The 19442-nt window shown below is 34.3% G+C and overlaps 1 protein-coding gene across 2 annotated transcripts in view; it reads left to right on the top strand.

The window, feature by feature from the left end:
• Positions 1-17589, top strand: part of LOC149575517 (Rho GTPase activation protein (RhoGAP) with PH domain-containing protein) — a 77859-nt gene extending 60270 nt beyond the window's left edge. For both annotated transcript variants that reach the window (XM_089815275.1, XM_089815276.1), the window contains exons 21-23: positions 6387-6456; positions 7108-7317; positions 16968-17589. In XM_089815275.1, the coding sequence (XP_089671401.1) occupies positions 6387-6456; positions 7108-7317; positions 16968-17162 (475 nt within the window). In that variant the 3' untranslated portion in view covers positions 17163-17589. The remainder of the gene's footprint in view (positions 1-6386; positions 6457-7107; positions 7318-16967) is intronic.
• Positions 17590-19442: the final 1853 nt, after the last annotated feature.

The raw sequence follows: 19442 nt of genomic DNA, 5'->3' as shown, positions 1-19442 counted from the left end.
AGATAGCATGAAAGACAGGGATGTCATGACCCATAGGGATATCAAACAAGTTCCAAACCGCCTTGGCAAAGCTACAGTCTAAAAAGATATGGGGTATAGATTTTGGCTGATGACACACAATACATGCAAAAGGATCTCTGTCGTTTCTGGTAATGGGCAGCATATGCAACATAGTTTCCAAAGGAAGCAATGAATCTTAGGTTCAACATCTCTATGCCAAAGGGAGAAAAGGCATTTAGACTATAATTTAGCATCAAAATCAAGGGACAACTTAGCATTGAGGTGGTTAAACACATCCTCATTATCAAAGAGAGGACTGCAGATATACTTGGCTTTGGTTGTGGATGGTGGGGACCCATTCAACCATCTTAGCATAGGTAGTCTTTCGACATACTCACATTCAAATGGAAATCTGGCCAGACATCAAGCCTCTTTGAGCATAGATAAGGTCTTTCTTTGTATAGGAGGGAGACTATATCTAGTAGCCAGTTCTTCCCATTCAATCGTCTTGCCATTAGAGATCAGATTACTAAATTTGGTAATACCCAACATAAACCAGGATTTAGTAGAACACCCTTGGGTCCGTTTGGTTCGTGGAATTTTAGAAATTGAGATTTCTACAATTCTTGATTTAGCCAAATCAAGGTTTTGCAAATCTTCATTCCTATTTTTGAGATTTTACTTGAATTGTTTGTTTCACTCAAAAGATGAGTGAGAAGACACATTTTTATGTGTAAGCTTAGAGTTGCAGGTAGACTTCAAAAAGTATTCCAATCGATTGTTTTTACACTTCTCAAAAAGCATAACCCAGTTTTGATTTTCAATTCCTGCTTGCTAGTAGGAAGTCTGAAAACCTGGTTTTGAGACAAAATCAGAAGTCTAGTATTCTAATTCCATTTTGCCAATTTTGAAACAAACGCAAAATTTATCAAATCCAGATTCTGAAAAAGCCAATTCCTGTCATCTTCCACGAACCAAACGGACCCTTGATGAACTGAAAGAGGCTTCCCATTCATTTCTAGATTCCACCGTGGAGACTTTTCTCCACGAACCTTAAATTTATTGTCAGTGTCCCTTGCTCTAGAGACCCGATGTCGAACATACTCCCATCCCTTCCAAATGGCTTTAAATACAACAAATCCTTCTACCTTTACTCTCCATCTTCTCAAGAGATCATGAATGTGCAGATTATTCCAAGACTTACCTAATTGTGGAATTCCTCTGGCAATGTTATTCTGAACTAATACCTTCCAGGTTCATCTCCCTCTGTGGACTTAGCTACCCATTTAATAGCTAGAGCAATACCCTGCCATGTTAATCCTTCAACCCTAGGCCACCCATTTCTTTCCTTTTGACACTCCACACCATCTTCACAATACTTATTCTAACATGCAAAATTATCTATAAATTTATTTTAAAACATGCAAATTTACATAAGTATTTTTTATTTTAATTTTATTTGAAAAAATACAATTTCTTTTGAATAATGATTTCTTTAATCTATTTGTCTAAAATGCCCAAATTTTCTTTTAATTTGACAAAATTGAATATATATTATTTACAATATAAATGCATAAATCTGTTTTTTTTTCCCTTAAATGAAGTATTCTAATAAATTTTCAATTTCTAATTGGTATAATCCTAAGAATTCTCTATAAAGAATTTCAACCAAACTTTAATGAAGTAATTCATATTTTTCCATAATGCTCTCAAACGAGTCTGAGGGTCTAACAAACTTGAATTCAACATGATTTCTTTTCAAACAAATCAACTCAAAAGCCTTTTCTCTTCAATTTCCAAAGCAAGAAGAGAATCTCAAACAACCAAAAACTAAAATGATCAACAACTAGCAAAACACAAAGAAAAACTTTTTGAAAGGATTGATTTGCAAGGTCTTCAAAACCCTAACTCAGATCCACCATCTGAAATTTGAGACAACACAAGGGGAAACCACGCGATCCAAAATACTCCTAAGCTTTGAAGGTATTCTTTAACTTTAATTCACCAATTTTGTTCTCTGAAAACTTGTGTGTGCTCAAATGACCACAAAACCTCTAATAAAGAGCCCTAACCCTACTTAGGATTTGGACCTGCAATTTAACAAAAAGCAACTCATTTTAATAAAAAATTAAGTAACTTAATTTATTAAAAATTTTCCATGCACAATTAATGCACTTTTAACTTAAAATATTATTTTCCTTTCTTTTGTTCCCTTGATTAATTAGTGCAAGTACTTTGTAAAGCATAGTTTATTAGTTTAATTGATTATTATTATTAATGTCTACTATTTAAGTGCAACTCTAATTTTATCATTATTAAATAAATAATTATAATAAATTAATATTAAAATTTTAATATGTGAGTTTCTCTTCTATCTAATTTAGCAAATTAGACTTTTAAATTAAATCACATATTTAATTAATTAAATGTCATTCATATTTTAATATTTTTTTTTTGATTTCAATAATATTTAATAATTCTAACATCATAAAATTAATCCAGAAGTCACAATTAAATCATTTACTAATTATATCACATAGTCAAATCCACATGAAAGCAACATAAACAAAACCAACCAAAACCAAAATGAAACTACACACTCAAAGATAACCTCACAGGGTTAAAAGGGTAGGCAGTTAGATACATGTTCTTCATAGGACAAGTAATTAAGCCATGGCTGGGATTGAACCAGAACATTATCTCCCCATTCTTACCATTGAGTTATTGTGACAGGGCATGCTCAATCCTGACAATTTAGGGAAGTCGATGCCTGGTACTTGCAAACTTGTATAAAAGACGAGCATATATATATATATATATATATATATATATATATATATATATATATATATATATATATATATATATATATATATATATATATATATATATATATATATATATATATATATATATATATATATATATACAGACAATGGCGGGGAGCAATGCATTGTGTAAATTCTGACTAGTAGGTGCCTACGACTCCCTCCCTCAACCAAATCAAGACAAACATGCACACCATAGACATGCAAGTATGGAGTAAGTACCATAAGTAAATCAGGAGGATAAATAACATCATATTCTAATATGGACAACTCATCATCATGAGTATACAGTAACTATCAATTGAAAGCCTATCAATTGACATCATCATGATAGTAATTACATTTGCTAACTAGAAGCAATCAAAACTTCGTTGTTACGAAAGAAATCATAATCACCAAATGCACACATGAAAGTATCATCATTGCACGTAAGTAACCATTACTATATCATATAATCAATTGCCCTACATATCAAAATAATTGCATTTCAAGTATCAGTTAAGGGCTAACATGTCCAGAAAAGAGACAGATATGACTTATCAACGAAGTCTATAATGACAATAAAGAAGGCGTATTACGTTCAACCTCTTCATCCTTCTCAATGTCATCCAATGTGAATCCAAATCGACCCCACTCCTCCATAACCCGCATCTTTACATTATAGATGCCATACTTGGTAAACAATGGAGATTGTCCAATCACTAAAGATTTATATCATCCAAATTGATAGGACTTGCTTATGTTTCCTGTACCTTGTGTAAGATCAAAGTCTATATTTCACTATGATAAGGTCCCACTTCTGAGTTGACTTATTCCACTTATTTGTGAGAATGGCCTCGAAGAAGCTCTTATTGTGGGCATGGCTAGAAGAACTACAAGGTTGGCATAAGATTCAAAGGACGTACTTGTGGAGATTTGTGATATTTCTACCCCAATGTTTCCACAAAGAATTTGAAAAGTAACATAGTGAAGGGTTAGCAAGAAAAGTGAAAACATATTTAAAATTGTTAATAGTTGTAAATTCGTAAATTTGAAATTTTTAGCTTACAAGATGTATGTTTAAGGCTCCAGATATTATACCTTTTGTTTGAATGGTTCTTCTTCTCTTGGCCATCTTCGAAGAGAATGGCCTACCGCTTGACTCCCTATAATTTTTCAATTCAGCCACAAAAAGGTTTCTTTGCTCTATCTTGGGTGTCGTCCTTTGAATGCATGCCATGAGGCTCTCTGTGACCTCTCCATTAGGATTTAAGTAGGAATCCTTGAGGAAAAAATGAGGCTTGAGGTAGTATCCCATTGCACGAACGGGTTTGGTGGCGATTCATCCATGTCCAAGCATTAATTTCTCATATGAGATCATATTTGAGGTAGTCACTCTTGTAGAATTCTTTTATAAACTCTTGTAGATTTTGGTCCTTCAAAGGCATCCTTTAAAGCCTTGTCCCTAGCACCTTTAGGATGAGCGCTTCCATATCTAGATGGGCATGCATCTACTGATGGAGCAGGCAGGCCCTAAAGCTGAACCAGTTGTAGAACCTTTTCAATTTCGCATTATAAATAAACATACACATACATATTGAAAACTCAAGTAATATTCTATTCAAAAAATTGCAAACAAACTAATCTAGTTTAAATAATTTTAGATAGTTTAAACTTGAATTAAAAGATGATTCAAATTAAAACATAGTGTCAGGTTTAAATTTTTTAAAAAAGATTTTAGATACTTGAGAAAACATTGAAAAAATCAAATAAAATATAAAAAATGTAAAAAAATGGTGTTAAAAACTTGGTCTTTGGTCTCTAAATTAATTTAGAATACTTAGCAAAGGCCACTGTTGATTTTCTATGAGGCAAGATGCAACAGAAAAGAAATAAAATCTATATAAAAAACAAAACAAAAAAATCAGAAAAATTACATGGGAATCCAATTTTCCTTTGGAGTCTACTCAAATTCCTCTTAAAAAATGCTTGAAATCCACTCAAATTGTTGCAATGATCTTATAGAAGTTTGGAAGTTTTGTCTTTTTCTCTTGAGCAACAAAAGAGAGCAAACAAAAATGAAGTGAAAAACACTTTTTGCCATCCCAGCTCTTATTCGCTGTTGTGACCATGTCTTTTTGCTTGGACACACTGAATTTTTGCCAAAAATTCACCAAAATGTTAGAAGCATAAATTGTGAGTATTCTACCCAACCTACGAAATTTGCGAATGTTTTGGCAAGTAGTTCATCTATGATCATTATGGAACATGAATATGGACTTTTAATTCCACAATGTTAAATATATACTTCTAATCATCAACATAATGTACATGATGGGTGATTGCAGAGTAGCTTGGATAGGTATAGTTTATTTCTGTTCTTTTGATCATTTTTCTCTCCCCTCTTTAGGATAGAGTGCTTTAGATGCTTCTGGCAAATGGCTGATAATTCCAGGTCTGTCTTGAAAACCTGGGAAATGCTTCCAGGATGTTTGTGAGATGGCTGTTTGATGAACATGTGATGTTTCCCAGAGGAGCCAGATGTGGGGTCCATACTTGAACTGGTTCAGGTATGTGGGCCTCTTGAAGAATCTGGAAATATAGCATATGATAGGGCATTAGAAGCCATTCTTCTATAATGGGTCTTATTGTCAATTTTATCCTATATACAAATTATTTGATTATAGTTAGAGAACTCATCTAGATGTGAATATGTCTTGTTCTTTACTACCTCTCCTAGAATGGATCATAGAATGTGTATCTAGTCATTTCAGAAAAGATGGGAAGGATATACGTTTGCTAGTCCTGTTTGTCAGTTGTAAATAGTAATCACTAACTATTGATTATAAAATATGCCAATTATTTATTAATGACTATGATTCCTCCAAGCTCTTCTGTAGCTAGAGTGATAGTAAATGTATTTTACAGTAAACACAGCCCCTGCTTTGGTACTCCCTTCTGGGTCCCAGAAATGTTTCAGGGCCTCAGGGATTTGGGTTTCCAATGCATCCCTGAAATTGTTGTATAATGTGCATGCACATTGATGATGAAAGCATTTGAATTTCGTTAGTTGTTTGTCAGTTCTCATTTGACATCTCAATTCAAGTCTGATCTTATTTGGTAAGCTTCCACAATGTCTATGATGAAAACTGTATCAATGATATGAATATTTGAGATTTCTCTATATTTTAATTTTTTTTTCTATTTTTTAATAGCCATCTCCTGTCGTCCCCTAAGAAATGGCCCAAAAGCACCCCTGTGCCGGAACATGTGTTGTCCCCGTGCCTGAAATTTGGGAGAGCATAGGTATTTTACTATTTTATGATGACAGAGAATGTGTTTTGGGATGACAGTAATAATAATTTATCGGGAGTTTCTAGTTTCAGGATTATGAAGGGATTACTATATAATATGTTGTCTGCATAATGCATCATAGATTACTATGATACCATGCAAAATTTATTGTTTAAAATTTGAGAGCTGTGTAGTATAGGTTTTGAAGCTAATGTCTAATTTTTTGCTTTCACATGATTTCAAGTGTATCATAATGAATGTTCATTTTTCAACTTTTTGAAACAGGAAAATTTTGCAGCAGGATGTTGATTTGACACTTGCTATGTGCCATCATGAAAGGCAAAAGAACAACGAGGTGCAACCCTAAACTTTTTGTTCTAATGAATTTGCACATTTTGTAATATCATAAAAGCTAGGTGCCGAATTGCTTCATTGAATGCTTCGTATGCCCCATTGTTATTTTCTCAGCAAGGGAAATTGAATTCTTATCAGATTTTTTCTAACATATTATTACCAACAAGCCCTCTTTTATTTGGCAGCTCTGAAAATATAACTATTTTTACCACTTTTTCCTCTGCGTTAATGGATTTTTATGGGTGTTTTCTCAGCTTCTCATCAGAATTCCATTAATGCTAAGATTGCAAGAAAGATCATGCAGCTAATTTTCAATTTTTCGTTTTATTGTGGATAATCTCAATGGTTCATGTGTTATGCTCGTATCACTAAAGGACTAAGATCATTTTCTCAAGATGACTCGAACTATATTCGTTTTAGGAGCTTTCGAATGAAATGCCAATGGAAGTACTCTTTTGGGTTTTTTTACGGAATATGCAAAAAATAAATGAGATAAATAGTAAATAGTTAATACAGTCAATATTGTGATCTTCAAATTTAATTTTTATAGACATTACCTTGGAACCCATTTAATTTTTCTTGGAAGTAGTTACACTCAGTGAAATTACATATTAATTTATATTGCAATTTCCCTTGTGCTATTATCTTGCAGGATAGTGTTATGGGAAGTGACTGGCGCACCTCAAGGCCACCTAGTTTACCTTTTGTGAAGAATAGACAACTCCCATGGAGGCACCGGCCTGATTCGACGAGTCCTGTTGATTCTAAAAGCACAGAACCATCAACAAGCCTTTCTACAGAAGAGATAACAAATGAGACAGATATCCATAGTGTTGTAAAACCAAATCCTGCAGAAGCTGAGGTAAGAATAATCTAATGGAGTAATCTTTTTCTATTTAGATTTCCTAACAAGCTTTGTAAATTGGAATACCTTAATCTGATTAAATGTATGAGAAGTTCTAGAATAACAGATGAGTACACACAGCATGTGGCTGAGTTTTAATGGTAGGAATTGTGATAGTTAGTTTGATGGAGTTGAACATAAGGTTACAAGAGAGTGGGAATATAGTGTGGAAAATTGACATTGAGATTTATTTGTTTCTAGGGGAAAGATCATGGCTAGCTTTAGGCTGGGCAAGGAATTGCTGTTTGGGGATGGGTTTGCTGGCACAGAGTGTTCAAATGTAAGGTCCAATTTTGTATGGCTGGATGGCTGCCCAGGAAGCCTTATAGGTATAAATGTTGATTAGTTTGTGGATACAATCAAAAAAAGGTTTGCGGTTGAGATTGTCTATACCAGTGTTGCAGGGGACCTGGGATACTTGGGTACTTAGGGTGCGAGTACGAGATTTTTCAAAATGGAGGACGGGGGTATTTGGGTACCTCAATTTTTTTAATATAATTTTATATATATAGAAAATCTGATAACATGAGTCTTGACAATGGTGCAGTATGTTTTTAATAATAATAATAATATATGTTAAATGTTTAGATGCATAGCAGAAAAGACAGACTTTAAACATGAACAAGAAGATCATAAATCAGATAATAGTGACATATTGCAAATGATAAACTCATGACTTGAACAGTGAGACTTCACTGTTAATCAGTATTGTATCAAAATTTCAAACTGATGACGTATTGAATTAAGCTTGATAAACAATAAGGTGACACGTAAACAAAAAACTGAAACGAAGATCAGAAATCTTTATCAAGGTCCTTACCTGATGCTCTCCACTTTGTAGCCGGTACTTGGGTATGTGTTCCCAATACTTGGGTACGCGTCCCAGTGGTGTGGGTACACATACCCATCCAACATAGGTCTATATCAAAGCATATAAAAATCACACGCACACAACTGTCTCTTTTCACCTTCATTCAATCTAAATTCCGGTTATGTTCTCAAATTTTTTGTATTTATACTTTTAAACCATGATAATTCTTTCATAAATAAGCTTAAACAATATGCAGTCTAATAGTTTAAAAATGGCAAAGCTCCAAATTTCCATTATATAATATATAATAAATTAAAATTGATGCTCCATTTTATAGTTTTATAGTTTAATTTACCAAGAGATTAAGGGACTGTGATTACAATAATATAAGTTTAAATCAATGCATCCTTCTAGAAATGATATAGTGATAGTCTTTAAGCATGGACATATTATAAATTAAAATGCACGCATTCCATGGAGGTCTGATTGCATACACATTACTTCATACAATATTTCTTATAGTAAAATCTGCATAGATTTAAACCATTAAAATACTCTACCCCAAAAATACCAAACTTAAAATTAAATATGCATATTAACCCTTGTTTCCATTTGACACTGAAAAAGTGGGCTGATATGGCTAATCAAAATGGTCAACCAAGGCTAGGAATTGTGTAAGCATGATTTGTTAGGTGAGACACAGAAGGATTAGGGATCAATTTAAAAAAAAAAAATCACGGCCAAATTCTGTAGGTTCTTTGCAAAATCTATCAAATTTATTTTTGAAGTGGGTTGTCTTGGGTTTGATTAGCATGAACTTGAGGGTGAAAACAACACCCTGATTGTATTGCTCATCATACCACACACATTTCAACTGGAAGTGTTTAGGGATGGCTTCCACGTGCTTGGTTCAAACTTGATTCAGAACTACAGGCTATTGTATATTAAGTTATAATATTGATGAAAACAAAAACAATGTTTAAATAAATACAACATATGTACTGGCTGAGCTAAGGTGGTGAAAGCCCACAGGCAGAAAAACCCAAGGTTACACCAAGTTTCTGGGATGGGGATGACCGGGGATTGGGGGATGAGGTTTTGGGACAACAATTTTTTTGCCAAGTTTGGAGATGACAAGGGGACAGATACATAAAATATATAGGGAAATTTGCATAATATACATTACGTTCATACGAAAACATGGATAAAGCATGCCATTTAAGCATTGTAGAATTTTAACTTACAACATTTCAATAGTTAATATTTGTTTATAATTTGAAATTCATTGTCAATATGTATGTGATACTAAAAAAACAACATAGAAAATGTCCAAAGCCTTAACTGCTGCCATATAGTTTCATGTTCAATGTAAAAATCAAAATACAGAAAAACAAAGTAAACTGCTGCTCCTGTTGTCATCTCTCATCATTGCATCAAAATCAGAGTTACTCCTCGAAGTCACTGCCTTTGTCATGCTCCACCGCATCCAATGGAACCCCAACCAATCCCAGTGTTGTCTCTTCAACTTGGCCCACATTTTCAGTATCAACATTCAATCGTGAAGTTGGAGTTTGCAATTGTAAAGTCTAGGAACATTATGCATGACCGCTAGATTTTGCGCTCATCTAGAGGTATGTATATTACTCTTGATTGGGTGAATAAAAAGTCATATGTAGACCGATTCCTCTCTCCATCAGAGGAACTAGGCTCCTATCCAAGGAAGCAAGAGGCAAGCACCTTGAACTATGGAGCATTGCTCCATGCCATGTCCACCATCTAGTAGGATCTCTTTGACCCTAATATGACTATCCAACCTTGCCTATGGTTTACTGAATGTTTGTCCACAAAGTTTCGTAAAATCAAGGAATTGTGTAAACCCATCTAATACCTTTGGGTCATTGCATAGAGGCACCCTTCCATCCATTTTTGCATGCCATCTGGGATTTAGAGCATAGTTTGCCATATGGAGTGGGATATACACTATGGTCCACCTATGTTGCTCATATAACCCCAAAGTAGAATCCCTAGCCAAAATTATTTTGTTTATCTTTGCAAACATATTGTCACATGTCGCATATCTCTCTCCAAGACTAGGAGAATCTATACTAGCATATCTAATAAAATCTACGATAGGTGAGATGCCAAAGCAAAGATTTTTGCAAAATGCAAACAAAAAGATATTTAAAATGAAAATCAATAATCTAATATTTAATTTTAAATAAAGTGATCAACATATTACCTCATCGTGGTCCTCTAATTGTCATTGAGGAATTTTCGTTTGGCTTATTTTTTCTTTGAGGATAGCTTGAATTAGATTTCTAGGTCCACTTTGGACTCGCCACCATCAATTATAGAGGCTTATGCATCTTAAGCATCCTCTCCAACAATATGAAGTTTTTTTATGATTAGAAATAAGAGTACACAAAAATAACAAAAAAATGCACAATAAGGCACAACAAATACAAGGACACAATGTATTATCCTGGGAAAACCCTCCAACTTGAGGGAGAAAAGCCCAACAACAAGTATATTACTTACATATTTAATGAAAGAGTAGAAGTCTGAATTACAACTTAGCAAAACACATAGTTACACTGCCTTGGGGGACAACAAAACAAGGGGACAAGTTTCCGGGACGTGGGGACAGAGGGGCCTTAATTTGGGGGCGGCAGGGGGGTGGTGGCACAGGATAGGGGGGTTGTGTATACTTTACATATAGTACTTAAAATGCTCATTATGAAAATATGTATTACAATATAAGATATGAAGATGTAAAAGAGTAAATACTTGAACATTACATTGAATTGGAATATTGAAAATTGAACATAGATAGTTGAATCAACAACTAGTCAACACTGAGACGTTCCCCCATCCTCGACAAAGGTGGTGGACTTTGGTGGTGCCACTAAGGACAGGGGGATAGAGTCCTCGAGTCCTCAATGTGTCCTCGTGTTGATGTTTGGTAGCTTCAGTTGGATAAAACTATGGCTATATATAATTATATATGAGATATAAGGTTATTATATGAGAGATTAATATAATAATATATATAATACTATGTGTGTGTGTGTGTGTATGATTAATTTTTTGTTATATTAATTATCTAATTAATAAATAGACACGTTCCATACATGGGACATGTCTCTTCATGACTTATTCTCAATTTAAATAAGAGGTCACTGCCATTTGGAACACGTACCAAGTGGGTAGTGCTTAGTACATTTCCAGCGATCCTTAGAAAAGCAACATGGTATCAAAGCAAGGCTGCAAATGTAAGATAAGGAATAAAGGATGATAGAACAAAACAGATTTTAAGGTGATGACTTAGGAAATGAGGCTATTGTGACAGACCTCTATCCGTATATCCTCTTGACAGTTCACCATAAATGTATGAACATCAAATGAGTCACTTCAAATTTTGTTAAACGATAGTGCCAAGTATGGTGGGATTAAGAATCTTATTTTAATCTCACAAAAAATTTGTCATGACCATACCATTAAAAAAATGATTTGGTAACACACCAGTGAATGCATAAGCAGATTACTGTCAAGAATATGGGCAGGATGAAACCCAATCATCTATTAATGGTAAACAAATGAATTTTGTTGGTAACACAAATAGTGGAGGACTACATTCTTTAAAGAGGAAGCACTGAACATTGAGGACATTCATCATTTTTGTCTGAGTCAGATCTACGTGCTCGTAATGATTGTCTCTCATGATTAAAGAGACCGTTGAATGGTAGGGCAGGCTCGTGTGTGAAGTGAATGCATCAAAAATATGTTGTTGGAGATGTTTTCTATTGTGCCTTCAACTCCAGGAAGTAGTTGCAAAGATTGGATCGGTTTGGTGTTGAAATGTAGTAAGATACACATGACACTTGATAACCAAGGCACTTGTGGACAAATGTCTTTCGAGAACAATCTCCATTCAATAATACATCCTTACGTGGCCACTACATATATGTGGGCATTATAATATTTGTACCTACCTTTCCATATGATATATCCACGCGGATACCTCCCAATGCAAATTATATAAATATTATACCATGTTATAGACCACAACTCATTATCGAATACATCGAAAACTTGGTATTGCATAGTTTGAGATAATAAATGGAATGAATATTAAATGAAGAATATAACGACGAACTGGGCAAAAACAAACATAGTGATAAGGAGTAAGATTGAATGGAAATCAGGAACCTCTATCCACGTGTACACTAAAACATTGACTTTCTCGCTGGCCAAAATCCTACCATAAATAACGCATATGGGGAATAAATAAGGTATAAGTACATGCAGGTCAATCATACCACGTTATCAAGGTACAACTGATTTCTATGGCTTGTTGGAATAAGGAACTTAGGTACGAGTCAGATGCCATCTATGGGCCCAGTATTATTAATTGCAAGTTATACATATACCTTAGACCTAAGCAATATCTTCTAAGTGATAATGACAAATGAGGAATTATTATCGTGAGAAGTCTAAGTTACTTCCATAAAATTCTAAGTTTATAACGTCTAAGTTTGTGATCGTGAGAAGTTTATGATCGTGAGAAGTCTAAGTTACTTCCATAAAAAAGACAACAATTGTAAGGGAGATGTATATATCTTGAAGTATATTTACAAACAAATAATGTTGGAGGTAAGCATAAATTGTTTATTTCCTTATGGATATATTATAATATTTTGATTAAGAACATTAATAATTAATAATGAGGATTTATAATTATAAAAATGATAAATTATATTGGAATATTGGAGATCATTTTGATAATTATATATATTCTATTGGAAAAGATCTTATATTGACTCAATACATACTATAAGAGCAAGTTGCCTTGATCTTTTCCGAGAATGTTCTTGCAGGTAAAAAGAGGGACGTTGACATTTCATTAGAGGCAACCTTGATAGAGAGGGAGCAGATAGAGTATATGATTCAATCAACTTTTGGTGATCCCTATCATATTGATTCAGAGGGAGTGAAACATGTTGAGATGGATTATCTAGTGATCAATAAATTGCAGCAATTAAGAGGACTGTTATTCATATATATACTTCGTGACTATGTGATTTTAACGAGCCTACCCCCTGTGTACATCATGAAGAAGTGACAACTTTCAAATGATGTCACTTGTATTTGCAGAAGTTATTGAAAGGTGACAATCTTACAAGAACTTAATGTAAGCATTATGAAAATGCGTGGGCACATACCTTATAAACATCTTTTTGAGTACATGGTGAATGTTATGCAAATTGATGCTCCAGAGGCTATTATACATAGAGTACGCGTTGAGTATCATAGACTTGATGTTTTGGAGGCCATTACTCACAATACTTGGTGAATATCTTGGAGGCCATTACTCAGAGTATTTGGTGAATATCATATGTTGATATTTTGTAGACCAATACTCAAATTTGATATCAAAATGGTGAATATCATATGTTGAAATTCTGCAGACCATTACCTTATTGAGTACATGGTGAATATTGTGTTGATATTATGGAGACCATTACTCAGAGTATTTGGTGAATATCATATGTTAATATTTTGAAGGCCAATACTCATGATATCAAAATAGTGGAAATCTCCTGATCAAAGATTTCCTTAATGTTTCATTCCTAAAATTGCCAATGGTGTAATCTTTGTCGTATGTTTATCCTCCCTAGCTAAGAGGGAGTGTTGATGTTTGGTAGCTTCAGTCGGATAAAACTATGACTCTATAATTATATATGAGATATAAGGTTATTATATGAGAGAAATTAATATAATAATATATATAATATTATGTGTGTGTGTGTCTATATATATATATATATATATATATAAATTTATATTATATTAATTATACAAGTAATGAATAGACATGGGACATGCCTCTTCATGGCTTATTCTTAATTTAAATAAGAGGTTGCTGCCATTTGGAACACACATACCAAGTAGGCAGTGCTTAGTACATTTGCAGTGATTCTTAGAAAACCAACACCTCGTCTCCGGGATGTGGGGCTAAAAGGGGGGACACGTCTCCGTGTTACTATCTCAAAACACTAGGCTGAATTGAAGCAATAATAGTAAAAACCTCTCTTGATGTGAATAAGCACACCATAATCATTTCTCCTTAGTAACCATGTCCTTGAAGCAAAAATTCAATCTATATGTTCACGCTAATACCTTCTTGAAGAATATTAAACTTGTCTTGACCCTTCATTGTCCTAACAATGAAATGTCAACCTCTTACATGCAAAGATTGGTACAAAAACTGAAGCATAACACCACTTGAGGTGGTCCTATAATTTATTTATTTTGAGTTTAGGAGGGAAAGCGAATTTTGGCTCCTGTAATGTCAAAACTCCCTCTTAGCTAGAGAATTATCTTTCTAGATATCGATGTCATGGAGTCCATCAACATGACAGTTACAGTGGCTGCACCTATTTGTGGAAATAATTTATCACAAAATGTCATATCGATGTCATGGAGTCTCTCAACATGATAATGTCATGGAGTCACTAGTCATGATGTCCACTTTGGCTACTCCCATGTGTAAATTGAAGCATGTGGGCAAGTGCTCATCACAGAGTCACTCAATGTGATGTCATCAGAGAGTCTCACAAAATGACATATACCATGGCTACTCCCCTGAGTGAAAAGAAGCATGTGCATAAGTGCTCATCACAAAGTCACTCATCATGATGTTGTCATGGAGTCTGTCAACATGACATTAACCATGGCTACTCCCATGAGTGAATAGAAGCATCGTGTCCATTTTAGAGATGGAAGAGGGTTTTCACCTCATATTTCTCCATCTCAGAAATATGCATTTTAGTAAGTAGCAAGGATTGCTGATGTTGAATCTCCTCTCAACAAGGGCATCATTTTCAACAACACCAAGCTTTTGTGCAAATTTTACAATGGATCAAAGTTGGCTCAAATGTTTGACTAAACTATCCTGGAAGGAGCTTTGGAAGTCGCACTGCTTCTTGAGCTGCTACACTTATCACAATGTTTTGGGTTTTGTAGTGCTTTGGGCCACATAATTCTGTTTCCTGCTACACCAAGAAATCAAAGAACTGTCTCTTGATACCTGCCTTGATGCAGAAGTTATGAAATACTCCTAAGATGCACTCCCCCGTGTTCCACAGGGACGCATCCCCTGGCCTGGAATCCCCATTCCCAGCCTTGTACCATACCGGGGATGCTTTTTCGACCTCCCCAAACTGTGCCAATTCCATTGCCAAAAAGGAGAGGTTTATTATAGCCAAAAAACAAAGTTTCAGAAATTTGGGGATGGATCTAGGTACCATCCCTGGTACCTGGATACGTCCCTTAATTCTGGGAAAATAAAATGTCTGCTGATACTAGGCCCATCAACCCCCTTCCCCTGGCAAGGCCTCTGTCACCCCTACCCCTTACAATGAAACCCCTGCCATCTCTTACCCTTGGAATGTCTCCCCTCCTTACTCTCATAATCCCACTCCTGAGGATGAATTACTTGATTATCCTCACATCATGGAGAAAATTGATAGCTTGTGTCCTTTATAATATATAAAATACAATAATAATGTTCATTTTGATGTTTTTCAAGATTGCAGTGTTCAAAACCATTGAGTTTTTTACATGATGAGGAAAACAATCTACAGCCTTCATGAACATTGATAAAGTTTGTTTATGAGCTCTAGTAATAAAAAAATTACATTTAACTTCAATAAAATTAGCTTCTATTTCTCAATGATTACCAATATTTTGGAATATTTTGCCAACCCAAGCTCTTGCAGAGTAACCTGTTGTGAGAACTAAAAGTTTATTGTTATGGTAGTTCCACTGGATGGACTGAAAACTTTGTATAAGTTTATCCTTCTTAGACATATGCTTGCCTGATTCTCATGCTCTCCAAATATTCTAAAATATTGTTGAGCTCGCTTTCAACTTTTTAAAGTTCACTCCAGTCACAGGAATTCAGCGTTTACTTCACTGCTTAAGCAATAAATGGTTTTCTTAGGTTTGTGATCCCCAAACCTCAAATTTGTTTGGAAAACAAACCTAATTTCAAGCAGCTGCATGTCTTTTCTATTTCCTTTTCCATCTGACATGATAAAGTATCTCTTATCATTTTATGCAAGTTTCGAAGTTGTCATTTCACAATGTGCTATGCAGATGTATTATAGATACTGGAGAATGAGAATACATTTCGACTGATTTGAATTCTATGGAGAGAGGAGGTTATACTGCCATATAGATAACGATTTTTCAAAACTTTAAATTGCCCAATTCCCTGTCATAAAGTGAGAAAAAAAATTGAATTTTGAAATAATTTGGCAATTAATAGGCTGACCCAATCCCATACAAGTTTGCCAGTGGTTAGGTGGCCATTTTGTATCTTCTTATTTCTGAGTCAAAAGTAGAGAGAAGCAAAATAGAGGTGTCTTTATGAATGTCACGGTGTCACAGGCATAGGAATGACATCTGCCATATGCAACCAGAATGTTTTTATTTCCTCTAGAAACAATCAGGCATCTCTAACTGAAATCAGGAGAAGTTTTCTAATTTTTGGCCAGACGTAATGAAAAATGGGGATATGTGCTTGTGCAACATAGAGCATCTCAAGTATGGATAGGTTTGACAGTAGCATCGCTTTTTATTTGCATTTGCAGCATTAAACCATTTTGAATAAATATTAGATAAATCAATTGAGATTGATAAAAAATTTCTACAAAGCAAGGTGAAATTTGGTATGTTTACAAGTACAATGTTTTTTGAGCTATTTTTATTTTTTTCCCTTTTCTTTGATCAGGGGACAGATTCTGCTGCATATCAACGCCAACCAATTGCTTCTTCTGCCTTAGTTGAATTAACTACACGGCTGGACTTCTTCAAGGAGAGAAGATCCCAACTTATGGAACAACTTCACAATCTTGATCTTACATTTACTCCAGCTTCTCACGGTTTCATGTACACTACATCTCCTCCTTGGACTAGCCCACAATGAGAAGTTTTTCATAATAGAGGCAGATTCGATTTTAGTAAATTGTGGGTTTGTTTCCTTGTGTATATTGGGACATTTTTTTTTAATCATATACAGATTCATGTGAATCTCCCGTCCATTGGGTATGTCACTGGATTGCATCATGTATATTCTTGGAGCAGCATAACAGAGTCTGCCAAATTTGAGTTTTCTTCTGTAGCAGTTGAAAGGTGACCATGTTAATACAATGTTGTCTTGTATTCATAAGCTTCTGCTTTTGGGAATGAGTGCTTTGTTTGGTCGATGTCAACATGTATCAAAAAGTTGTACAATAAGATTGATTTTTGTGCAACAATCATTAGCCTGTTAGTGGTTACTTTGTCCCAATTTAAGCAATTATGTTATCTAGACGCCAGTTTTAATATAATGAAGGTTGAAGGTACAGTTCAAATCTGTTTCAAACTCCTTGATGGCTTAATCGTCAGAATTCTTAAAATGGCGTGTATGGATATGATTTAATTTATTACAAATTTTTCCATTAAAGTGCTGGTATTTATTGTGGCATTTCATGATACCGGCCAACTATTTGTTGCAGTTTTGTAATTGACCTTTTGGGCCTCTTCAATGCTGTTCAATATACTGCCATCAGTTTTTTCAATTGTGCAATCAAGAATAGGGGAGAAAGTTTAGCTACTAACAACTAAATTTAGAAGTTTTAATTCGACATTGTTGTTTAGCAGCGCAATTTGGCCATCGTTTTCCTACAGGCGTTATTTTGTCAATTTGACTTTGGTAGGTGCATTTGAAATTGATTGCAACCACATTGACCTTTTAAAGACTACATGCATTTCTTTTCATCTTTCCAGCAGTATCGTAGTGCAAAATTTTTGAGGTTTCTTCTTTTTTCCTTTGTAAATTAAGGTCTTCGTGATCACTTCCTTTATAATATAAAATATCCATAAATATCCATATATCTAAAAAACTGTATAATATAGAACAGTTCATGAGCAAGCATAAATATTTCTTCATTTAAAAACATTCTTTATCGGAGCTTGAACAATTATAAGTGAACAGTTGGGTTACACTTCCGTAATGACAATATCTTGGTTGCCTATGATTTGGCTTTTTAATTAAGTTGATTTTCTTTGTAGAGCACATATTAGAATTTCCTGTGTAATGGTAATCTGTATCCATGAATTCATTTTCCAACAGACGGTGCAATGAAGGACTAACCAATTGTTGCGTTTCGAAAACATGTCTTATCGTTTTTGCTTGATATTCCATGGAGGAAAAACCTTGGTCTGAGCTTATCCACTAATTTCATTGGCATATGCATCGAAGGTTTTAGAAAAAGGAGAGTTGGTATCTGTACGGCAAGATACTCCAAATTTGCGAGAGAAAACCTCTCCATTGCTATTTATTCTTAATTTGGGTTATCTAAGCTTTATTTGAAAAAATCAGGGTGTCGTATTTTTTTGGCATGAAAAGATTTCATAATATCTGCACGTAATAAATCATGATTAACAACTTCAAAGTACAGAGATTAATTTTAACATCCAGGACTATAGACAGCCCATGTGACGGACCGCCTCACACATTGATTATTACTTTTTAGTTTTTTCCTTGTGCAATTTGATAATGAGTGCTTCCAATTCTTCAATTGCCTCTTGAATAAATCAACCCAAAAAAAAGCTGTCAATAAATACCAGTCAAAATATTAAGATATATGTGTCCATTATTCTTGAAGGCAACACACTTAACACTAGAAATATTTTTTGTTTCTACTTTTTAACAAGCTGAGAAAATACATTATTTTTTTTTTCTACTTTTTAACAAGCTGAGAAAATACATTCTTTCTAGCTTTTCAAAAGATATTGACCTCTATGTACACTATTTGATTCACATTAGAAATATTTTTGGTTTCTACTTTTTTATAAGCTGAGAAAATACATCCTTACCAGCTTTTCAAAACATATTGATCTCTATGTATACTATTTGATTGAAGGCATCCCACTTTACATTAGAAATAATTTTTGTTTCTACTTTTTTATAAGCTGAGAAAATACGTTCTTTCTAAACTTTTTAGAAGATATTGACCTCTATGTACACATTCTAGACAGTACAAAGGCGGGCGACTAGAGTTTGAGGCCAACTGAAATCTCTGAAATAGTTAAGCAGTTTAATGATATCAAAGGTAAAGGGAAGACAAATAATTTTCAGGCAATGGACACACTGGAGGATGGGTTGTCAAATAATTACAACCCCATGAGGACACCCATGATGTGTTACTCAGACATCTTTGTG

The sequence above is a fragment of the Cupressus sempervirens genome, chromosome 2, assembly GCF_028749045.1.
Source record: "Cupressus sempervirens isolate cs-2001-9-10 chromosome 2, ASM2874904v1, whole genome shotgun sequence".
Classification (NCBI taxonomy): domain Eukaryota; kingdom Viridiplantae; phylum Streptophyta; class Pinopsida; order Cupressales; family Cupressaceae; genus Cupressus; species Cupressus sempervirens.
Note: the sequence above shows the minus strand (reverse complement) of the source record. Positions and strands in the feature narration are given on the sequence as shown.